The sequence below is a fragment of the Oncorhynchus keta genome, unplaced genomic scaffold (assembly GCF_023373465.1).
Source record: "Oncorhynchus keta strain PuntledgeMale-10-30-2019 unplaced genomic scaffold, Oket_V2 Un_scaffold_17272_pilon_pilon, whole genome shotgun sequence".
Taxonomy (NCBI): domain Eukaryota; kingdom Metazoa; phylum Chordata; class Actinopteri; order Salmoniformes; family Salmonidae; genus Oncorhynchus; species Oncorhynchus keta.
This window is the reverse complement of record NW_026290818.1, coordinates 155562-179961: the sequence shown is the minus strand read 5'-3', so window position 1 is coordinate 179961 and position 24400 is coordinate 155562. Positions and strand designations below refer to the sequence as shown.

Genomic DNA, 24400 nt, shown 5'->3' with positions numbered 1-24400 from the left:
TATCACGAATTGTAAACTTTCCAATCTTTGACTAACTTATGCATATCCCACCAGCTAAAACAGAGACAGAATACACAATCAGTTGAACTGAAATGAACTTTAAAACGGAAGACAAGGAGGAAGACGAAACATTAGCAGTTTAGAAAAATGCAGAGTCACATTTATCGTCTGCAGCTAAAATGGCACCCTAAAATATAGTGCACTACTTTTGGCCAGGGCCTACAGGGCTCAGGCCAAAAGTATTGCACTAGGGAATAGTGTAGACCCTTGCATTCATAAAGCAGAACTTGAGAGGAGGCATTATTATACTATTGAGAGGAGGCATTATTATACTATTTCAGAATCAATGTGCTTTAAACTGGATAGAAACCTTTTTTTGGCTAAACAACTTCTTGAGGTGTCATGTCAAGAAGAAGACGCCCAGTGAGGCAGAGGGATCGGTAGGAAGTCGACCCATTAATACAGGACCTTCAGAAAGTATTCAACCCCCTTGACATTTTTCAAATTTCGTTGTTACAGTCTTGAATTTAAAATTTAAAACCCCGTTAAGTCCAAGTGGAATTTTGTTTGTAGATTTTTGTTAAACAATTTAACATCACATTTAAAGCTGAAATGTCTTGAGACAATCAGTATTCAACCCCCTTGTTAAGGCCTAGATAAGCTCAGAAGTAAAAATGTGCTTAACAAGTCACATAATACGTTGCATGGACTCCGTGTGCAGTAAGTTTTTAACATGATGGTTGACTGACGACTACCTCATCTCTGTACCCCACACATAGTGGTTAGAGCGTTGGACTGGTAACCGAAAGGTTGCAAGATCAAATCCCCGAGCTGACAAGGTAAAAATCTGTTGTTCTGCCCCTGAACAAGCAGTTAACCAACTGTTCCTAGACCAGTTAACCCACTGTTCCTAGACCAGTTAACCCACTGTTCCTAGACCAGATAACCCACTGTTCCTAGACCAGTTAACCCACTGTTCCTAGACCAGTTAACTCACTGTTCCCAGACCAGTTAACCCACTGTTCCACTGTTCCTAGACCAGTTAACCCACTGTTCCTAGACCAGTTAACCCACTGTTCCTAGACCAGTTAACCCACTGTTCCTAGAACAGTTCCCAGACCCCCACTGTTCCTAGACCAGTTAACCCACTGTTCCTAGACCAGTTAACCCACTGACCAGTTAACCTGTTCCTAGACCAGTTAACCCACTGTTCCTAGAACAGTTAACCCACTGTTCCTAGACCAGTTAACCCACTGTTCCTAGACCAGTTAACCCACTGTTCCACTGTTCCTAGACCAGTAATTAACTGACTTGCCTAGTTAAATAAAGGAAAAATAAAAAAATAAATTTGAGAAGTGAATTTCAAACACAGATACAACCACAAAGACTAGGGAGGTTTTCCTATTCAGGAAACCGCTCAGTGATTTCACCATGTGGCCAATGTGATTTTAAAAGAGTTTAATGGCTGTGATAGGAGAACTGAGGATGGATCAACAATTGTAGTAACTCCACAATACTAACTGACAGAGTGAATAATAGGAAGCGTGTAGAGAATAGAACACATTTCAAAACATGCTTCCTGTTTGCAATGAGGCACTAAAGTAATACTGCAAACAAATTGGTAACGAAACAAACGTTTCGTTCTGAATAAAAAGCGGTACGTTTGGGGAAAATCCCACACATCACTGAGTACCACTCTTTATATTTTCATGCAAAGTGGTGTCCGCATCATGTTATGGGTATGCTTGTCATCGATAAGGACTGGGGAGTTTTTCCAGGATAAAAATGTACAGAATAGAGCTAAAACAGGCAAAACCTGGTTCAGTCTGCTTTCCAACAGACACTGGGGGATTAATTCACCGTTCAGCAGGACAATAACCTAAAACACAAGGCCAAATCTACAAGAGTTGCTTACCAAGACGACATTGAGGGTACTTGAGTGGCCAAGTTAAACCTTTTACTTAAATCAGCTTGGAAATCTATGGCAAGACATAAATGGTTGTCTAGCAATGATCAACAACCAACTTGACAACCAACTTGACCGAGCTTGAAGAGTTTTTAAAAGGATAATGAGCAAAATGCTGAACAATCCAGGTGTGAAAAGCTTTTAGAGACACAAAGACTCCCAGCTGTAATCGGGTTCAACACTTACCAAATCAAGATCGAAGATTGAATACTTTCTTAAGGCTCTGTATGTTCTGACCATTCTATTTCTACGCTTCTGAAGAGGAGGGTAGTGCAAGAACATCTAGAAATGCTGTAACAGTTTAGCCTGGAGAAATCCAGTCCGTTTGTGTTGACATTCCACTATGACAAGGAAAGGGAATGACAGCTCAACAGACTGGAACCCATTTAGCAACAGTGGCTTCACAATAACTACAGTGAATCAAACCTCCATATGTTCATTAGGGTTCAAGGTTTGGCTTTTTGGCATTCCACAGGTAATCATCATCTGCTCATAACCTGTTAGTATGCACACAATGGGGTTTCTGCTCATAACCTGTTAGTATGCACACAATGGGGTTTCTGCTCATAACCTGTTAGTATGCACACAATGGGGTTTCTGCTCATAACCTGTTAGTATGCACACAATGGGGTTTCTGCTCATAACCTGTTAGTATGCACACAGTGGGGTTTCTGCTCATAACCTGTTAGTATGCACACAGTGGGGTTTCTGCCCATAACCTGTTAGTATGCACACAATGGGGTTTCTGCTCATAACCTGTTAGTATGCACACAATGGGGTTTCTGCTCATAACCTGTTAGTATGCACACAATGGGGTTTCTGCTCATAACCTGTTAGTATGCACACAATGGGGTTTCTGCTCATAACCTGTTAGTATGCACACAATGGGGTTTCTGCTCATAACCTGTTAGTATGCACACAATGGGGTTTCTGCCCATAACCTGTTAGTATGCACACAATGGGGTTTCTGCTCATAACCTGTTAGTATGCACACAATGGGGTTTCTGCTCATAACCTGTTAGTATGCACACAATGGGGTTTCTGCTCATAACCTGTTAGTATGCACACAATGGGGTTTCTGCTCATAACCTGTTAGTATGCACACAATGGGGTTTCTGCTCATAACCTGTTAGTATGCACACAATGGGGTTTCTGCTCATAACCTGTTAGTATGCACACAATGGGGTTTCTGCTCATAACCTGTTAGTATGCACACAATGGGGTTTCTGCTCATAACCTGTTAGTATGCACACAATGGGGTTTCTGCTGATGACCTGTTAGTATGCACACAATGGGGTTTCTGCTCATAACCTGTTAGTATGCACACAATGGGGTTTCTGCTCATAACCTGTTAGTATGCACACAATGGGGTTTCTGCTCATAACCTGTTAGTATGCACACAATGGGGTTTCTGCTCATAACCTGTTAGTATGCACACAATGGGGTTTCTGCTCATAACCTGTTAGTATGCACACAATGGGGTTTCTGCTCATAACCTGTTAGTATGCACACAATGGGGTTTCTGCTCATAACCTGTTAGTATGCACACAATGGGGTTTCTGCTCATAACCTGTTAGTATGCACACAATGGGGTTTCTGCTCATAACCTGTTAGTATGCACACAATCTTCTTGTGTGATGAACTAAACAACAACTAAATAACATTGCAACAAAGCAAAGTGTTGTGACAGAATAACGGGACAATGGCTTGACTTTTTCTTCATGTGTCCCAATCTCCTTTAGGTGAAATGGTGAAGTGCTCTTCTGGAACCAAACTGTGAACTGGAGCATTAAGGAAAAACCATAAGGCAGCATTTGGCGTTTCAAGATGGCATATACAGCTGTAGATGCGTTATAGATCCCTTTAGTAAGACACCTGACAGCATTATTAGTAGTAGTACGCATGCTTTAGCTCAAGCACAGGGAATGGGGGGGTACATACAGAAACAGAGAGACAGGCAGAGGGGAGTCAAGTACCAGTATGTTTCTAAGCATTATTTTGTTGCTATGAGAAATCATGATTCTAAGCATTGTTTTGTTGCTATGAGAAATCATGTTTCTAAGTATTGTTCTGTTGCTATGAGAAATCATGTTTCTAAGCATTGTTCTGTTGCTATGAGAAATCATGTTTCTAAGCATTGTTTTGTTGCTATGAGAAATCATGTTTCTAAGCATTGTTTTGTTGCTATGAGAAATCATGTTTCTAAGCATTGTTTTGTCTCTATAATAAATCATGTTTCTGAGCATTATTTTGTCTCTATAATAAATTGTGTTGATTGAATAATGCACAGTGGAAGGAAGGAGAAGCGTGTTGGAGAAGCAGTGTCACCCAGACAGTTCTTAGCCTGGTATTAACAATACATCTGAAACAGTACAGAACATAGCCTGGTATTAACAATACATCTGAAACAGTACAGAACATAGCCTGGTATTAACAATACATCTGAAACAGTACAGAACATAGCCTGGTATTAACAATACATCTGAAACAGTACAGAACATAGCCTGGTATTAACAATACATCTGAAACTAGGGTTTCCCAACATGTTTTTTATTTTCCAGAAGTCCTTGTTGGAGGATTCTGGATTTCCTACTTATTCCCTTCCGAATCCCGGAATTATCCAACCTGGATTTCCTACTTATTCCCTTCCGAATCCCGGAATTATTCAACCTGGATTTCCTACTTATTCCCTTCCGAATCCCGGAATTATTGGATTTCTGGAAAAACCTGGATTTCTGGAAAACCCGATCAGAATTTTTGCCACACTATCTGAAAAGGTACAATACTTAACCTGATCGTATCAATACATTCTGTGCACGTCTATCTGCACTACACAACACTCAATTTCTTAGCCTGGTAGTATCATCTGAAACAGTACATTATCTAGCCGGGTAATAGGCCTAACATTGAGACCTATAGTACTTATCTTAATGGTATCAACACATTCTGTCTGCCTGTCTGTCTGTCTGTCTGTCTGTCTGTCTGTCTGTCTGTCTGTCTGTCTGTCTGTCTGTCTGTCTGTCTGTCTGTCTGCCTGCAATACACCACGTTAAAAGCAGCATATTGTAAGAAATGAAAGAAAAAGCAAATCAAGCTGAACTTCGCATCAAAGATCAAACTATTCATCTGTTTGTTTTTGTAAGAACACTTTTGAACCTAAAACCACTTCCCATTCCATTAATTTGCACATCATTTTTACATCCTAAATGGCAACCTATTCCCTACATAGTGCACTACTTTAGGGACACAGCCCATAACACATGGGTGATAGTTCCTATCTCTCATTTGATTTGTAGCTTGACAACTGTGGTAGGTGCACTTGTCTGCAGGGCAAAATGTCTAGGTTGTGAAGTGACTGGGCCTGCATTCCAAATGGCACCCTATTCCTATATAGTGCACTACTATTGACCAGAGCCCTATATGGGTTTCCCTTTGGGCCCGATCAAAAGTAGTGCACTACACAGAATCTAGGGTGCCATTTTGGATGTAGCCTAGGTGATGAAGAGGAAGTCATTCAGTATCGGAGTGATCTGGGTTTGATCTCTTAGCTCAAATACCAACTGGGTATACCTGAAACAACCTGAGGACCCTCTTGTTTAACCCCGACCTCTACCAAACCATAACCTTACGAACCACAACCCACCACCGCAACCCAAACCCCTTCAAAACCAGGAGGGCACCTTCCAATACAAGAGAAGTCAATTCCAAACCATCCGCTGTGTCAGTGCTGTGTTTTCTAGCTACAGTATTATGTCAGAAGCACAGCAGTGAACAGACTAATAAAGAAGACAGCTATTGTTGTTGTGTTGTTATGGGGGCGGTCAGAGTAGAGGTTGTTATGGAGGGTCAGAGTAGAGGTTGTTATGGGGGGGGTCAGAGTAACGAGGTGCAAGCAGGGTTGCAAAATTGCGGCAAACAAAATTCTCAGGTTTTCCCAGAAATCCCAGTTAGAGTATTCCTGGATCCCCTGCTTATTCCCTCCGGTTCGGGGAATCTTCCAACCAGGATTTATAGAAAACCTGGGAATGTCACAAGCCTAGGTGCTAGTTACCCCCATTCCATCAGTCCCTCTCTCGGTCACTTGAGCTTGGTGCCGACCTGCAGGATGGTGGGAGTCTGCTCCATAATGCGAACCAGCAGCGTGTCTATGTAGTCCTCCAGATCCCTAACCTGAGGCTTCATCTTCTTCAACTCCGCCTCCCGCTTCGCTAGCAACGCCCTCTGGTGGTCAAACTCCACCCTCTGCCGGTGTAGGTCTGCCTCCCGTTGGAGGAGGAGGGCGACCAGCTCACTGTGGGTCAGGTGGTAGTAAGGCCCAGCTCCCTCCGTCAGAGACTTGGAGAGAAAGAAAGAGGGGGAGAAAGGAGAGGTAAAGACAACGAGAGAGAGAGGGGGAGAAAGGTGAGGTAAAGACAACGAGAGAGGGAGAAAGGCGAGGTAAAGACAACGAGAGAGGGAGGGAGAGAAAGGCAAGGTAAAGACAACGAGAGAGAGAGGGGGAGAAAGGCGAGGTAAAGACAACGAGAGAGGGAGAAAGGCGAGGTAAAGACAACGAGAGAGAGAGGGAGAGAAAGGCGAGGTAAAGACAACGAGAGAGGGAGAAAGGCGAGGTAAAGACAACGAGAGAGAGGGGGAGAGAAATGAGAGGTAAAGACAATGAGAGAGGGGGAGAAAGGCGAGGTAAAGACAACGAGAGAGGGAGAGAAAGGCAAGGTAAAGACAACGAGAGAGAGAGGGGGAGAAAGGCGAGGTAAAGACAACGAGAGAGGGAGAAAGGCGAGGTAAAGACAACGAGAGAGAGAGGGAGAGAAAGGCGAGGTAAAGACAACGAGAGAGGGAGAAAGGCGAGGTAAAGACAACGAGAGAGAGAGGGAGAGAAATGAGAGGTAAAGACAATGAGAGAGGGGGAGAAAGGCGAGGTAAAGAAAACGAGAGAGGGAGAGAAAGGCAAGGTAAAGACAACGAGAGAGAGAGGGGAGAAAGGCGAGGTAAAGACAACGAGAGAGAGAGGGGGAGAAAGGCGAGGTAAAGACAACGAGAGAGAGAGGGGGAGAAAGGCGAGGTAAAGACAACGAGAGAGAGAGGGGGAGAAAGGAGAGGTAAAGACAACGAGAGAGAGAGGGGGAGAAAGGCGAGGTAAAGAAAACGAGAGGGGAGAAAGGAGAGGTAAAGAAAACGAGAGGGGGAGAAAGGCGAGGTAAAGACAACGAGAGAGAGAGGGGGGAGAAAGGAGAGGTAAAGACAACGAGAGAGAGAGGGGGGAGAAAGGTGAGGTAAAGACAACGAGAGAGAGGGGGGGAGAAAGGAGAGGTAAAGACAACAAGAGAGAGAGGGGGAGAAAGGCGAGGTAAAGACAACGAGAGAGAGAGGGGGGAGAAAGGAGAGGTAAAGACAATGAGAGAGGGGGAGAAAGGAGAGGTAAAGACAACGAGAGAGAGAGGGGGAGAAAGGAGAGGTAAAGACAATGAGAGAGAGAGGGGGAGAAAGGAGAGGTAAAGACAATGAGAGAGAGAGGGGGGAGAAAGGAGAGGTAAAGACAATGAGAGAGAGAGGGGGGAGAAAGGAGAGGTAAATACAATGAGAGAGGGGGGATTAAGTTAAACAGAGAAACTGCCAATTGCTTCAGTTTGTGCTTTCTGTGTGGTAGTTCTGTGTGGTAGTTCTGTGTGGTAGTTCTGTGTGGTAGTTCTGTGTGGTAGTTCTGTGTGGTAGTTCTGCGTGGTAGTTCTGCGTGGTAGTTCTGCGTGGTAGTTCTGCGTGGTAGTCCTGTGTGGTAGTCCTGTGTGGTAGTCCTGTGTGGTAGTTCTGTGTGGTAGTTCTGTGTGGTAGTTCTGCGTGGTAGTTCTGCGTGGTAGTTCTGCGTGGTAGTTCTGCGTGGTAGTCCTGTGTGGTAGTTCTGTGTGGTAGTCCTGTGTGGTAGTTCTGTGTGGTAGTTCTGTGTGGTTGTTCTGTGTGGTAGTCCTGTGTGGTAGTTCTGTGTGGTAGTTATGTGTGGTAGTTCTGTGTGGTAGTTCTGTGTGGTAGTTCTGTGTGGTAGTTCTGTGTGGTAGTTCTGTGTGGTGTGTGCCAGCGAGTCACTGCTGTACCTTTTTCTTCTCAGGCTGCTGCTCGGTGGGCTGGCTGCTCCTCCCCGGGTGGATAGAGGACTTGAGTTTGTCCAGCACCGACCGCCCCTCAGAAAGTTCCGCTCGCCTCTTCTCCTCTGGGGTCAGGGGCTTCACTGGGTGAGGACTGTAAAGGGACATACAGTAAGACGCGTCACTGATAGAAAAGGGCACAAAAATAAAAGTCCATCTTTCAGTCTCCAGACTTGAACTTGAAGATAGTGAAGATAGTTTCACAGAGAAAGCTGTTATTGAATCCTGTCCTCCAGTACTCCCCCTCCTCGCTGTTATTGAACCCTGTCCTCCAGTACTCTCCCTCCTCGCTGTTATTGAACCCTGTCCTCCAGTACTCTCCCTCCTAGCTGTTATTGAACCCTGTCCTCCAGTACTCTCCCTCCTAGCTGTTATTGAACCCTGTCCTCCAGTACTCTCCCTCCTAGCTGTTATTGAACCCTGTCCTCCAGTACTCTCCCTCCTAGCTGTTATTGAACCCTGTCCTCCAGTACTCTCCCTCCTAGCTGTTATTGAACCCTGTCCTCCAGTACTCCCCCTCCTAGCTGTTATTGAACCCTGTCCTCCCCCTCCTATCTGTTATTGAACCCTGTCCTCCAGTACTCTCCCTCCTAGCTGTTATTGAACCCTGTCCTCCAGTACTCTCCCTCCTAGCTGTTATTGAACCCTGTCCTCCAGTACTCTCCCTCCTAGTTGTTATTGAACCCTGTCCTCCAGTACTCTCCCTCCAAGCTGTTATTGAACCCTGTCCTCCAGTACTCCCCCACCTAGCTGTTATTGAACCCTGTCCTCCAGTACTCTCCTCCTAGCTGTTATTGAACCCTGTCCTCCAGTACTCTCCCTCCTAGCTGTTATTGAACCCTGTCCTCCAGTACTCTCCCTCCTAGCTGTTATTGAACCCTGTCCTCCAGTACTCTCCCTCCTAGCTGTTATTGAACCCTGTCCTCCAGTACTCTCCCTCCTAGCTGTTATTGAACCCTGTCCTCCAGTACTCTCCCTCCTATTTGTTATTGAACCCTGTCCTCCAGTACTCTCCCTCCTAGCTGTTATTGAACCCTGTCCTCCAGTACTCTCCCTCCTAGCTGTTATTGAACCCTGTCCTCCAGTACTCTCCCTCCTAGCTGTTATTGAACCCTGTCCTCCAGTACTCTCCCTCCTATCTGTTATTGAACCCTGTCCTCCAGTACTCTCCCTCCTAGCTGTTATTGGGACCTGTCCTCCAGTACTCTCCCTCCTAGCTGTTATTGAACCCTGTCCTCCAGTACTCTCCCTCCTAGCTGTTATTGAACCCTGTCCTCCAGTACTCTCCCTCCTAGCTGTTATTGAACCCTGTCCTCCAGTACTCTCCCTCCTAGCTGTTATTGAACCCTGTCCTCCAGTACTCTCCCTCCTAGCTGTTATTGAACCCTGTCCTCCAGTACTCTCCCTCCTAGCTGTTATTGAACCCTGTCCTCCCCCTCCTATCTGTTATTGAACCCTGTCCTCCAGTACTCTCCCTCCTAGCTGTTATTGAACCCTGTCCTCCAGTACTCTCCCTCCTAGCTGTTATTGAACCCTGTCCTCCAGTACTCTCCCTCCTAGCTGTTATTGAACCCTGTCCTCCAGTACTCTCCCTCCTAGCTGTTATTGAACCCTGTCCTCCAGTACTCTCCCTCCTAGCTGTTATTGAACCCTGTCCTCCAGTACTCTCCCTCCTAGCTGTTATTGAACCCTGTCCTCCAGTACTCTCCCTCCTAGCTGTTATTGAACCCTGTCCTCCAGTACTCCCCCTCCTAGCTGTTATTGAACCCTGTCCTCCAGTACTCTCCCTCCTAGCTGTTATTGAACCCTGTCCTCCAGTACTCTCCCTCCTAGCTGTTATTGAACCCTGTCCTCCAGTACTCTCCCTCCTAGCAGGTCTGTGAGTGTGAATAGACCCTTTTCCAGTACACAATGACGTCAGTCACAGATGTCCACGACTCTTGGCTGCAGTAAGAAAGCCATCGCCATCTGTACCCATTCAAGATGTACATTAGATTGACGTTATTACTTCTAAACAAAATAATTTCCGGGTTCTCATACGCTTACCATGATGTTTTGATTCTTGCTTGAACAGTCGCTAAGATTATACTTGGATGTGATCTTTGCAAAATAACTATTTTGGATGTAGCATTTGTTAGCTAGAATGCTAACGCTCATATGATATAGCTTGTAGCAAAAGCTAGCCGAAGAGCCATTTTACTGGTTGAAGTGTATTTGAAGTATAATGCATTTGATTTGCGATGATGACACAAACATTATGTTAAGCAGGACATTCACACGAGCCTGAAAATCCCATTATAATCCAAAAGTAGTGTGAAATGCACCCATAAGCACCATGTAAATACATACCTTTTTTTGCTGGCTTTCTACAGAATAACTCCCCCTTGTTCTGCCACCAACTTGCGCCTGTCGCCCCCCCCGTGTATCAAACACATAAAGGATTCTATACTACATTTCATTGGGGAGGGGGGGGCGGGGTTAACTTCAGGACCCATCACACTGACCATAGAGACAAGAAGAGACAAGAACCACAGAGTAGAAGCTTTTCACACAGAAGAGAATGAAGAGGAGGGGGGGGGCGGGGTTAACTTAACTAAGGATAACTAAGGGTTAACTAAGACAGGTTGCAGAGGAGAGGCAGTGGAAGTAACGGGAGGACCCCGGATCGTCAATCGCCATAGAGATAAGTAGAGGGCTCATCTTTGCATCAACTATGGGGCAGTCGCTGAGAGAAGAAGAAGAAGAACTTGAGGCCCTGTTGAGACACCCCCCACTTCCCAGTAAACATGTGACCTCACCTGATCTGCTGATTGGCTGGCGGATGTGTCTCCTGGGGCATGCCAGCATGCGATGCACCAATCACTGGCTGTGCAGTGGAGAAAAGGGTTGCGGCCGAGACAGTGCTTACTGATGACCTCACAGTAGCAGGGGGCGGGGCAGGGAGAGAGGAGAGAGCTGGAGGGGAAGATGTGTTACGTTCAGCAGTTAGAGAGGAAGGAGCGGAGAAGGAGGAGGCAGCGAGGAGGTCAGAAGTGTCATGCTGCTGGACAAAGGACGACGACCCCGGGGTTACAACGCCAGGGTCGCTGCCGAACGACAGGGTCAGGTCCTCAACGCTGTTCCTCCTTGTGCCCTCTGAGAGGGACCGTTGGAGAGGGTGTTCTTCTGAGAGAGAATGTTGGACTACAACGGACTCCACACGAGGGTGTTCTTCTGAGAGAGAATGTTGGACTACAACGGACTCCACACGAGGGTGTTCTTCTGAGAGAGAATGTTGGACTACAACGGACTCCACACGAGGGTGTTCTTCTGAGAGAGAATGTTGGACTACAACGGACTCCACACGAGGGTGTTCTTCTGAGAGAGAATGTTGGACTACAACGGACTCCACACGAGGGTGTTCTTCTGAGAGAGAATGTTGGACTACAACGGACTCCACACGAGGGTGTTCTTCTGAGAGAGAATGTTGGACTACAACGGACTCCACACGAGGGTGTTCTTCTGAGAGAGAATGTTGGACTACAACGGACTCCACACGAGGGTGTTCTTCTGAGAGAGAATGTTGGACTACAACGGACTCCACACGAGGGTGTTCTTCTGAGAGAGAATGTTGGACTACAACGGACTCCACACGAGGGTGTTCTGAGTATTGGTCCTCTGATCTGTAATCCTCAATGTCTTCATTGACCTTCTCACCACTAGATGTCCCAGTAGTGGACTGAACTGTTTTTAGTGGACTGTGAGCTTGAGACCTGACAGAGTACAGAAGTACATTGGAAAGTTCTGCTGAGTTATATGATTCTAAGTCCATGCCGATTGGCCAGTCTATCCTTGCTGCAGGGGATGTGGTCTTCTCTTTAACAACACAGGTGGCTCCCAGATGGGATGTGGCTCGATCTATTGTGTCTGACCGGATGACATCATCACAAGTGGCCGAGCATCGATCGTCAGAGAACTCCCCCATCAAGTCTAAAGCAGCCATGTTGTCTGGGCCAGTCGCAGTGTAGAATGATGGAGTCTCAGCCTTAGCATAGGACATGTCTTCCTCACAGAGGGGAGAGTTAGCAGAGGGCATGTCTTCCTCACAGAGGGGAGAGTTAGCAGAGGACATGTCTTCCTCACAGAGGAGAGTTAGCAGAGGGCATGTCTTCCTCACAGAGGGGAGAGTTAGCAGAGGGCATGTCTTCCTCACAGAGGGAGAGTTAGCAGAGGACACTTCTGGAGGAAGTTTCAGGGAGGCTCTTTGTTCCTTCATACCAGTGTTAGTGCAGTCTGGTGTGACTGCTTCTTCTTCTTCTTCTTCTTCATCCTTAGTGTTGGCGCTCTCCTCTTCTGGAGGAAGTTTCAGGGAGGCTCTTTGTTCCTTCATACCAGTGTTAGTGCAGTCTGGTGTGACTGCTTCTTCTTCTTCTTCTTTATCCTTAGTGTTGGCGCTCTTCTCTTCTGGAGGAAGTTTCAGGGAGGCTCTTTGTTCCTTCATACCAGTGTTAGTGCAGTCTGGTGTGACTGCTTCTTCTTCTTCTTCTTCATCCTTAGTGTTGGCGCTCTCCTCTTCTGGAGGAAGTTTCAGGGAGGCTCTTTGTTCCTTCATACCAGTGTTAGTGCAGTCTGGTGTGACTGCTTCTTCTTCTTCTTCTTTATCCTTAGTGTTGGCGCTCTTCTCTTCTGGAGGAAGTTTCAGGGAGGCTCTTTGTTCCTTCATACCAGTGTTAGTGCAGTCTGGTGTGACTGCTTCTTCTTCTTCTTCTTCTTCATCCTTAGTGTTGGCGCTCTCCTCTTCTGGAGGAAGTTTCAGGGAGGCTCTTTTCATACCAGTGTTAGTGCAGTCTGGTGTGACTGGGCTGTCTTGGGTTGGGGGCAGGATGGGTACCGGGTTAGGGTTGGTAGACCAGGTTTGGGGTGCTACTGAGATATAGGAGGTAAAGCTAGAACAACAGGGAGGCAGATGGGGCTGGGCAGAGTTAAGGTTTAGAGCTTGGTCAGCTAGGAGCTCCTCGTAGAAAGGGTTACACTGGAGGAGAGAGAGGAACGGGTTGGAGGGAGACATGAGGGGAGGAGACGGGCTGAAGGGGTTAGTGTGATGGAGTGGGGTGCCCAGTGAGTTAGGATCTACAGGGAGGTGAGGGGGGCCCCAGGACAGCAGACCAGGGGTAAGGGGGGTGAGACCAGGGGTATGGGGGATGAGGTGAGAGCCTGAGCTAGGTGACACCACCGGGCTGTGAAAGGAAGGCACACAGTCCTCTTGATTAGTGATGTTTGTTTACAAGGCTAACCTCAGACCTGCAGTTCTACTGGACATAGTCAGTGGTAACACCAAACAACTGCAAATGTTGGGGGATAATACCTTCAATTCTGAATTTAAAAATAATAATAAGGTATTTCTTAGCATCTAAAACTCTGAGGCGTTATCCCCTGACAGACTAAACCAACCAGTGGTTGGCCTGATGTAGTAAAACTGAGTAGCTTCCAACATCCCTGATACCTTTACCTCAACCCCTAAACAACATCAGGCTTTAAATCCAGTCCTGCGACAACACGTTGAGCTAGACAGACGACGTAATGTTTAGCCTGAGAGACGATGCACCAGACTGAGTGGCACCACTGAATATGGGTCCGTGTAGTTGTAGACCCATTGTAGCCAGGTGCCAGATCGGTTTGTGTTGTCTAGCCAGATGGAGTCAACATACAGGACCCTCATCCATCTGACCTTCGCTGTATTAGAAACAGGTCTTACCAAAGAAAAGTACACACCTCATTAGGAACTGATTCAGGAATTTACGCTACGTACTTCTCAGTAGTTGGTATTCAGACCTGTCAGACCTGTCAGACACCTTCTGCAGGCGTGGTTCCCTTCTATTCAGACATACAGTGCCTTGCGAAAGTATTCGGCCCCCTTGAACTTTGCGACATTTCAGGCTTCAAACATAAAGATATAAAACTGTATTTTTTTGTGAAGAATCAACAACAAGTGGGACACAATCATGAAGTGGAACAACATTTATTGGATATTTCAAACTTTTTTAACAAATCAAAAACTGAAAAATTGGGCGTGCAAAATTATTCAGCCCCTTTACTTTCAGTGCAGCAAACTCTCTCCAGAAGTTCAGTGAGGATCTCTGAATGATCCAATGTTGACCTAAATGACTAATGATGATAAATACAATCCACCTGTGTGTAATCAAGTCTCCGTATAAATGCACCTGCACTGTGATAGTCTCAGAGGTCCGTTAAAAGCGCAGAGAGCATCATGAAGAACAAGGAACACACCAGGCAGGTCCGAGATACTGTTGTGAAGAAGGTTAAAGCCGGATTTGGATACAAAAAGATTTCCCAAGCTTTAAACATCCCAAGGAGCACTGTGCAAGCGATAATATTGAAATGGAAGGAGTATCAGACCACTGCAAATCTACCAAGACCTGGCCGTCCCTCTAAACTTACAGCTCATACAAGGAGAAGACTGATCAGAGATGCAGCCAAGAGGCCCATGATCACTCTGGATGAACTGCAGAGATCTACAGCTGAGGTGGGAGACTCTGTCCATAGGACAACAATCAGTCGTATATTGCACAAATCTGGCCTTTATGGAAGAGTGGCAAGAAGAAAGCCATTTCTTAAAGATATCCATAAAAAGTGTCGTTGAAAGTTTGCCACAAGCCACCTGGGAGACACACCAAACATGTGGAAGAAGGTGCTTTGGTCAGATGAAACCAAAATTTAACTTTTTGGCAACAATGCAAAACGTTATGTTTGGCGTAAAAGCAACACAGCTCATCACCCTGAACATACCATCCCCACTGTCAAACATGGTGGTGGCAGCATCATGGTTTGGGCCTGCTTTTCTTCAGCAGGGACAGGGAAGATGGTTAAAATTGATGGGAAGATGGATGGAGCCAAATACAGGACCATTCTGGAAGAAAACCTGATGGAGTCTGCAAAAGACCTGAGACTGGGACGGAGATTTGTTTTCCAACAAGACAATGATCCAAAACATAAAGCAAAATCTACAATGGAATGGTTCAAAAATAAACCTATCCAGGTGTTAGAATGGTCAAGTCAAAGTCCAGACCTGAATCCAATCGAGAATCTGTGGAAAGAACTGGAAACTGCTGTTCACAAATGCTCTCCATCCAACCTCACTGAGCTTGAGCTGTTTTTCAAGGAGGAATGGGAAAAAATGTCAGTCTCTCGATATGCAAAACTGATAGAGACATACCCCAAGCGACTTACAGCTGTAATCGCAGCAAAAGGTGGCGCTACAAAGTATTAACTTAAGGGGGCTGAATAATTTTGCACGCCCAATTTTTCCGTTTTTGATTTGTTAAAAAAGTTTTAAATATCCAATAAATGTCGTTCCACTTCATGATTGTGTCCCACTTGTTGTTGATTCTTCACAAAAAAATACAGTTTTATATCTTTATGTTGGAAGCCTGAAATGTGGCAAAAGGTCGCAAAGTTCAAGGGGGCCGAATACTTTCGCAAGGCACTGTACCTTCTGCAGGTGCCTAACAGGCTCTGCAGGCGTGGTTCCCTTGTGCTCTGAATAAACGTCATTCAACCAAGGAAAACCCTCCCACTTGCTGCCCAACAGATTTTATCATGGAGTTTTTATTCAATAGAGTTTTCAGTATATTTATCTGAAGCCATCCCTTTAAATACTGTGCACCTTTTAATGTTGTCGACAGACTAGACTACATGGAGACAACGGATTCTGGGATCAATGCCCTCATAGGCCTCACTCCACCCTATCTGAGATATCTACTGCAGCCCTCATAGGCCTCACTCCCCCTATCTGAGATATCTACTGCAGCCCTCATAGGCCTCACTCCCCCTACCTGAGATATCTACTGCAGCCCTCATAGGCCTCACTCCCCCTATCTGAGATATCTACTGCAGCCCTCTTAGGCCTCGCTCCCCCTACCTGAGATATCTACTGTAGCCCTCATAGGCCTCACTCCCCCTACCTGAGATATCTACTGCAGCCCTCATAGGCCTCACTCCCCCTACCTGAGATATCTACTGCAGCCCTCATAGGCCTCACTCCCCCTATCTGAGATATCTACTGCAGCCCTCATAGGCCTCACTCCCCCTACCTGAGATATCTACTGCAGCCCTCATAGGCCTCACTCCCCCTACCTGAGATATCTACTGAAGCCCTCATAGGCCTCACTCCCCCTATCTGGGATATCTACTGCAGCCCTCATCCTCCACATACAACACCTGTTCTGCCAGTCACATTCTGTTAAAGGTCCCCAAAGCACACACATCCCTGGGTCGCTCCTCTTTTCAGTTCACAGCAGGTAACGACTGGAATGTGCTGCAACAAACACTAAAACTGGACAGTTTTATCTCAATCTCTTCATTCAAAGACTCAAATCATGGACACTCTTACTGAGCGCTGTGGCTGCTTTGCGTGATATATTGTTGTCTCATCTCTCTTTATGTAGTGTTGTGGTGTCTCTCTTTATGTAGTGTTGTGGTGTCTCTCTTTATGTAGTGTTGTGGTGTCTCTCTTTATGTAGTGTAGTGGTGTCTCTCTTCATGTAGTGTTGTGTTGTCTCTCTTTATGTAGTGTTGTGGTGTCTCTCTTTATGTAGTGTTGTGTTGTCTCTCTTTATGTAGTGTTGTGTTGTCTCTCTTTATGTAGTGTTGTGTTGTCTCTCTTTATGTAGTGTTGTGTTGTCTCTCTTTATGTAGTGTTGTGTTGTCTCTCTTTATGTAGTGTTGTGTTGTCTCTCTTTATGTAGTGTTGTGTTGTCTCTCTTTATGTAGTGTTGTGTTGTCTCTCTTTATGTAGTGTTGTGGTGTCTCTCTTTATGTAGTGTTGTGGTGTCTCTCTTTATGTAGTGTTGTGTTGTCTCTCTTTATGTAGTGTTGTGTTGTCTCTCTTTATGTAGTGTTGTGTTGTCTCTCTTTATGTAGTGTTGTGTTGTCTCTCTTTATGTAGTGTTGTGTTGTCTCTCTTTATGTAGTGTTGTGTTGTCTCTCTTTATGTAGTGTTGTGTTGTCTCTCTTTATGTAGTGTTGTGTTGTCTCTCTTTATGTAGTGTTGTGTTGTCTCTCTTTATGTAGTGTTGTGTTGTCTCTCTTTATGTAGTGTTGTGTTGTCTCTCTTTATGTAGTGTTGTGGTGTCTCTCTTTATGTAGTGTTGTGGCGTCTCTCTTTATGTAGTGTTGTGGTGTCTCTCTTTATGTAGTGTTGTGTTGTCTCTCTTTATGTAGTGTTGTGTTGTCTCTCTTTATGTAGTGTTGTGTTGTCTCTCTTTATGTAGTGTTGTGTTGTCTCTCTTTATGTAGTGTTGTGTTGTCTCTCTTTATGTAGTGTTGTGTTGTCTCTCTTTATGTAGTGTTGTGTTGTCTCTCTTTATGTAGTGTTGTGTTGTCTCTCTTTATGTAGTGTTGTGTTGTCTCTCTTTATGTAGTGTTGTGGTGTCTCTCTTTATGTAGTGTTGTGGTGTCTCTCTTTATGTAGTGTTGTTTCTCTTTATGTAGTGTTGTGTTGTCTCTCTTTATGTAGTGTTGTGTTGTCTCTCTTTATGTAGTGTTGTGTCGTCTCTCTTTATGTAGTGTTGTGTCGTCTCTCTTTATGTAGTGTTGTGGTGTCTCTCTTTATGTAGTGTTGTGGTGTGTCTCTTTATGTAGTGTTGTGTAGTGTTGTGGTGTCTCTCTTTATGTAGTGTTGTGGTGTCTCTCTTTATGTAGTGTTGTCTCTCTTTATGTAGTGTTGTGGTGTCTCTCTTTATGTAGTGTTGTGGTCTCTCTTTATGTAGTGTAGTGTTGTCTCTCTTTATGTAGTGTTGTGTTGTCTCTCTTTATGTAGTGTTGTGTTGTCTCTCTTTATGTAGTGTTGTGTTGTCTCTCTTTTATGTAGTGTTGTGGTGTCTCTCTTTATGTAGTGTTGTCTCTCTTTATGCAGTGTTGTCTCTCTTTATGTAGTGTTGTGTTGTCTCTCTTTATGTAGTGTTGTGTTGTCTCTCTTTATGTAGTGTTGTGTCGTCTCTCTTTATGTAGTGTTGTGGTGTCTCTCTTTATGTAGTGTTGTGGTGTCTCTCTTTATGTAGTGTTGTGGTGTCTCTCTTTATGTAGTGTTGTGGTCTCTCTTTATGTAGTGTAGTGTTGTCTCTCTTTATGTAGTGTTGTGTTGTCTCTCTTTATGTAGTGTTGTGTTGTCTCTCTTCATGTAGTGTTGTGTTGTGTCTCTCTTTATGTAGTGTTATGGTGTCTCTCTTTATGTAGTGTTGTCTCTCTTTATGTAGTGTTGTCTCTCTTTATGTAGTGTTGTGTTGTCTCTCTTTATGTAGTGTTGTGTTGTCTCTCTTTATGTAGTGTTGTGTTGTCTCTCTTTATGTAGTGTTGTGTAGTGTTGTCTCTCTTTATGTAGTGTTGTGTTGTCTCTCTTTATGTAGTGTTGTCTCTCTTTATGTAGTGCTGTGGTGTCTCTCTTTATGTAGTGTTGTGTCGTCTCTCTTTATGTAGTGTTGTGTTGTCTCTCTTTATGTAGTGTTGTGGTGTCTCTCTTTATGTAGTGTTGTGGTGTCTCTTTATGTAGTGTTGTGTTGTCTCTCTTTATGTAGTGTTGTGGTGTCTCTTTATGTAGTGTTGTGTCGTCTCTTTATGTAGTGTTGTGTTGTCTCTCTTTATGTAGTGTTGTGGTGTCTCTCTTTATGTAGTGTTGTTTCTCTTTATGTAGTGTTGTGGTGTCTCTCTTTATGTAGTGTTGTGTTGTCTCTCTTTATGTAGTGTTGTGTTGTCTCTCTTTATGTAGTGTTGTGTTGTCTCTCTTTATGTAGTGTTGTGTAGTGTTGTCTCTCTTTATGTAGTGTTGTGTTGTCTCTCTTTATGTAGTGTTGTCTCTCTTTATGTAGTGTTGTGTCGTCTCTCTTTATGTAGTGTTGTGTTGTCTCTCTTTATGTAGTGTTGTGTGGTCTCTCTTTATGTAGTGTTGTGTTGTCTCTCTTTATGTAGTGTTGTGTTGTCTCTATGTAGTGTTGTGTCGTCTCTCTTTATGTAGTGTTGTGTTGTCTCTCTTTATGTAGTGTTGTGGTGTCTCTCTTTATGTAGTGTAGTGTTGTGTCTCTTTATGTAGTGTTGTGTCGTCTCTCTTTATGTAGTGTAGTGTTGTCTCTCTTTATGTAGTGTTGTGGTGTCTCTCTTTATGTAGTGTTGTGTTGTCTCTCTTTTATGTAGTGTTGTGTTGTCTCTCTTTATGTAGTGTTGTGGTGTCTCTCTTTATGTAGTGTTGTGGTGTCTCTCTTTATGTAGTGTTGTGTCGTCTCTTTATGTAGTGTTGTGGTGTCTCTCTTTATGTAGTGTTGTGGTGTCTCTCTTTATGTAGTGTTGTGGTGTCTCTCTTTATGTAGTGTAGTGGTGTCTCTCTTTATGTAGTGTTGTGGTGTCTCTCTTTATGTAGTGTTGTGGTCTCTCTTTATGTAGTGTTGTGGTGTCTCTCTTTATGTAGTGTAGTGTCTCTCTTTATGTAGTGTTGTGGTGTCTCTCTTTATGTAGTGTTGTGGTGTGTCTCTTTATGTAGTGTTGTGGTGTCTCTCTTTATGTAGTGTTGTGTCTCTTTATGTAGTGTTGTGGTGTCTCTCTTTATGTAGTGTTGTGTTGTCTCTCTTTATGTAGTGTTGTGGTGTCTCTCTTTATGTAGTGTTGTAGTGTCTCTCTTTATGTAGTGTTGTGGTGTCTCTCTTTATGTAGTGTTGTGTTGTCTCTCTTTATGTAGTGTTGTGTCGTCTCTCTTTATGTAGTGTTGTGGTGTCTCTCTTTATGTAGTGTTGTGGTCTCTCTTTATGTAGTGTTGTGGTGTCTCTCTTTATGTAGTGTTGTGGTGTCTCTCTTTATGTAGTGTTGTGTTGTCTCTCTTTATGTAGTGTTGTGGTGTCTCTCTTTATGTAGTGTTGTGGTGTCTCTCTTTATGTAGTGTTGTGTTGTCTCTCTTTATGTAGTGGTGTCTCTCTTTATGTAGTGTTGTGGTGTCTCTCTTTATGTAGTGTTGTGTTGTCTCTCTTTATGTAGTGTTGTGTTGTCTCTCTTTATGTAGTGTTGTGGTGTCTCTCTTTATGTAGTGTTGTGGTGTCTCTCTTTATGTAGTGTTGTGTTGTCTCTCTTTATGTAGTGTTGTGTTGTCTCTCTTTATGTAGTGATGTGGTGTCTCTCTTTATGTAGTGTTGTGTTGTCTCTTATGTAGTGTTGTCGTGTCTCTCTTTATGTAGTGTTGTGGTGTCTCTCTTTATGTAGTGTTGTGGTGTCTCTCTTTATGTAGTGTTGTGTTGTCTCTCTTTACGTAGTGTTGTGGTGTCTCTCTTTATGTAGTGTTGTGTTGTCTCTCTTCATGTAGTGTTGTGGTGTCTCTCTTTATGTAGTGTTGTGTTGTCTCTCTTTATGTAGTGTAGTGTTGTCTCTCTTTATGTAGTGTTGTGTTGTCTCTCTTCATGTAGTGTTGTCTCTCTTCATGTAGTGTTGTGTCGTCTCTCTTTATGTAGTGTTGTGTTGTCTCTCTTTATGTAGTGTAGTGTTGTCTCTCTTTATGTAGTGTTGTGGTGTCTCTCTTTATGTAGTGTTGTGTTGTCTCTCTTTATGTAGTGTTGTGTTGTCTCTCTTTATGTAGTGTTGTGGTGTCTCTCTTTATGTAGTGTTGTGGTGTCTCTCTTTATGTAGTGTTGTGGCGTCTCTCTTTATGTAGTGTTGTGGTGTCTCTCTTTATGTAGTGTTGTGTTGTCTCTCTTTATGTAGTGTTGTGGCGTCTCTCTTTATGTAGTGTTGTGGTGTCTCTCTTTATGTAGTGTTGTGTTGTCTCTCTTTATGTAGTGTTGTGTTGTCTCTCTTTATGTAGTGTTGTGTTGTCTCTCTTTATGTAGTGTTGTGTTGTCTCTCTTTATGTAGTGTTGTGTTGTCTCTCTTTATGTAGTGTTGTGTTGTCTCTCTTTATATAGTGTTGTCTCTCTTTATGTAGTGTTGTGTTGTCTCTCTTTATGTAGTGTTGTGTTGTCTCTCTTTATGTAGTGTTGTGTTGTCTCTCTTTATGTAGTGTTGTGTTGTCTCTCTTTATGTAGTGTTGTGTTGTCTATCTTTATATAGTGTTGTCTCTCTTTATGTAGTGTTGTCTCTCTTTATGTAGTGTTGTGTTGTCTCTCTTTATATAGTGTTGTCTCTCTTTATGTAGTGTTGTGTTGTCTCTCTTTATGTAGTGTTGTGGTGTCTCTCTTCATGTAGTGTTGTGTCGTCTCTCTTTATGTAGTGTTGTGTTGTCTCTCTTTATGTAGTGTTGTCTCTCTTTATGTAGTGTTGTGGTGTCTCTCTTTATGTAGTGTTGTGTTGTCTCTCTTCATGTAGTGTTGTGTTGTCTCTCTTCATGTAGTGTTGTCTCTCTTTATGTAGTGTTGTCTCTCTTTATGTAGTGTTGTCTCTCTTTATGTAGTGTTGTCTCTCTTTATGTAGTGTTGTGTTGTCTCTCTTTATGTAGTGTTGTCTCTCTTTATGTAGTGTTGTCTCTCTTTATGTAGTGTTGTGGTGTCTCTCTTTATGTAGTGTTGTGTTGTCTCTCTTCATGTAGTGTTGTGTTGTCTCTCTTCATGTAGTGTTGTCTCTCTTTATGTAGTGTTGTCTCTCTTTATGTAGTGTTGTCTCTCTTTATGTAGTGTTGTCTCTCTTTATGTAGTGTTGTGTTGTCTCTCTTTATGTAGTGTTGTCTCTCTTTATGTAGTGTTGTCTCTCTTTATGTAGTGTTGTCTCTCTTTATGTAGTGTTGTGTTGTCTCTCTTTATGTAGTGTTGTCTCTCTTTATGTAGTTTTGTGGTGTCTCTCTTTATGTAGTGTTGTGTTGTCTCTCTTTATGTAGTGTTGTCTCTCTTTATGTAGTGTTGTGTTGTCTCTCTCCATGTAGTGTGGTCTCTCTTTATGTAGTGTTGTGTTGTCTCTCTTTATGTAGTGTTGTCTCTCTTTATGTAGTGTTGTCTCTCTTTATGTAGTGTTGTCTCTCTTTATGTAGTGTTGTCTCTCTTTATGTAGTGTTGTGTTGTCTCTCTTTATGTAGTGTTGTCTCTCTTTATGTAGTGTTGTCTCTCTTTATGTAGTGTTGTGTTGTCTCTCTTTATGTAGTGTTGTGTTGTCTCTCTTTATGTAGTGTTGTCTCTCTTTATGTAGTGTTGTCTCTCTTTATGTAGTGTTGTCTCTCTTTATGTAGTGTTGTGTTGTCTCTCTTTATGTAGTGTTGTGTTGTCTCTCTTTATGTAGTGTTGTCTCTCTTTATGTAGTGTTGTGTTGTCTCTCTTTATGTAGTGTTGTGGTGTCTCTCTTTATGTAGTGTTGTGTTGTCTCTCTTTATGTAGTGTTGTCTCTCTTTATGTAGTGTTGTGGTGTCTCTCTTTATGTAGTGTTGTGTCGTCTCTCTTTATGTAGTGTTGTGTTGTCTCTCTTTATGTAGTGTTGTGGTGTCTCTCTTTATGTAGTGTTGTGTTGTCTCTCTTTATGTAGTGTTGTGTTGTCTCTCTTTATGTAGTGTTGTAGTGTCTCTCTTTATGTAGTGTTGTGGTGTCTCTCTTTATGTAGTGTTGTGTTGTCTCTCTTTATGTAGTGTTGTGTTGTCTCTCTTCATGTAGTGTTGTGTTGTCTCTCTTCATGTAGTGTTGTCTCTCTTCATGTAGTGTTGTGTTGTCTCTCTTTATGTAGTGTTGTGTCGTCTCTCTTTATGTAGTGTTGTGTTGTCTCTCTTTATGTAGTGTTGTGTTGTCTCTCTTTATGTAGTGTGTGTTTTGTCCTGTATTTTTATTGTATTTATTTATTTATTTATTTTTTAATCCCAGCCCCCGTCCCCACAGGAGGCCTTTTGCCTTTTGGTAGTGTGTCATTGTAAATACGAATTTGTTCTGAACTGACTTGCCTAGTTAAATAAAGGAGAAATAAAAGTAAAAAAATAAATCAAATGTGCATAGTTGTCTCCGTCTCAGCACCAAAATACTCCGATCTAGTAGATTATTTAGATTTAGGAAAGTATTTATCAACCATAAAAACATGCTATTCTTCAGTTCAATGTTCAAAGTTCAGAAAACCCACAGAGAGAACAGAGCATGAAAAGGAATAACATTCCATTTCTGTGATCTGGGGCCATAATGCTCAGTGTACAGGAAGTAGGCTTCAAGCCCATTATGAAACCAGGGGACATATCCACAGTCTCAGAGTGACGATATTATGGGATCAGTACCTTATATGGAGAGGGAGGGGACCTGACCCCAGATCAGCTTTCTACAGGGGATTGATATGAAGCATATGAGGAGATTTCAGTGGTGGGGGTCTCTTAAGATTGTACCAATGGGAAACTCTGAGTAAAGGAATAACTAAATGAATTTCTTCCATAAATAAAGCAAATACTCACAACAACACTCAGACGAGGCATGAAGGTCAGTAAATTAGAAACAGCCAAAAGGTACCTGTATGCATGGAGAGAGGAATCTCTTGCTGAATGGGGAAACAGTGGCTTTATCTCACAGGTGTACCCCATCAGCACTGCCCACCCTCCCAACTCCGCCCACCTCTCCTACTCCGCCCACCCTCCCAACTCCGCCCACCTCTCCTACTCCGCCCACCTCTCCTACTCCGCCCACCTCTCCTACTCCGCCCACCAATCTGCTACAAGGAAGTAAGCACAGCAAAACACAGTAGACAGAGCAGGGAGGGACGGTCACACCATCACCCATACAGCGTAGAGCGTAAAAAAAGGTGTGTGGGTTGCGATCAGTATATACAACTAGAGGCACTACACCCAAAGTGTTGTAGAGCCCAGGTCAGGCCAAGAGCCTCCTTCCAGTCACGTTCCAACTCAATCCAGTAACCAGGCAACAACGACTTCAAGATCTGATGGAACCGCTCCACGGCTCCCTGACTCTGTGTATGATATGCGGTCGCAAGATTCTGTCTGATGCGAAGTTGGCGTTAACACCTGTGCAAACGTGTGAGAAGTGAAGATGGAACCTTGATCACTTTGAATAATTTTGGGTATTTCCCGAAAACAGAAATAAACTGAGTCAATGCCCTAACAACGGACGTGGTTGTTATGGTACAGAGAGGATAAGCAGCTGGATAACGGGTCTCTGGGCACATCACAGTTAACAGTTAAATACTACCGGTTTGGAACGAGGCAATGGGCCTACACATTCAATAGTTAAACGCTCAAAGGTTTGGCTTACTACTGATATTGGGTACAAAGGTGCTGGCTTTAACGTCTGGTTAGGCTTCCCCAGTCAACTGGCAAGTATGGCAATGTTTGATAAATGCTGAGACGGCTCTTTTCAGACTAGGCCAA

General features: G+C 43.8%; 1 protein-coding gene across 1 annotated transcript in view; it reads right to left on the bottom strand.

Moving 5' to 3' along the window:
- Positions 1-3609: 3609 nt before the first annotated feature.
- LOC118376832 (uncharacterized) overlaps positions 3610-24400 on the bottom strand; it is a 51581-nt gene continuing 30790 nt past the window's right edge. The window contains exons 4-7 of the mRNA XM_052514304.1: positions 10902-13319; positions 8053-8227; positions 6018-6301; positions 3610-3747 (exon numbers count right to left, since the gene is read on the bottom strand). Of these exons, the coding sequence (XP_052370264.1) occupies positions 6044-6301; positions 8053-8227; positions 10902-13319 (2851 nt within the window). The 3' untranslated portion in view covers positions 3610-3747; positions 6018-6043. The remainder of the gene's footprint in view (positions 3748-6017; positions 6302-8052; positions 8228-10901; positions 13320-24400) is intronic.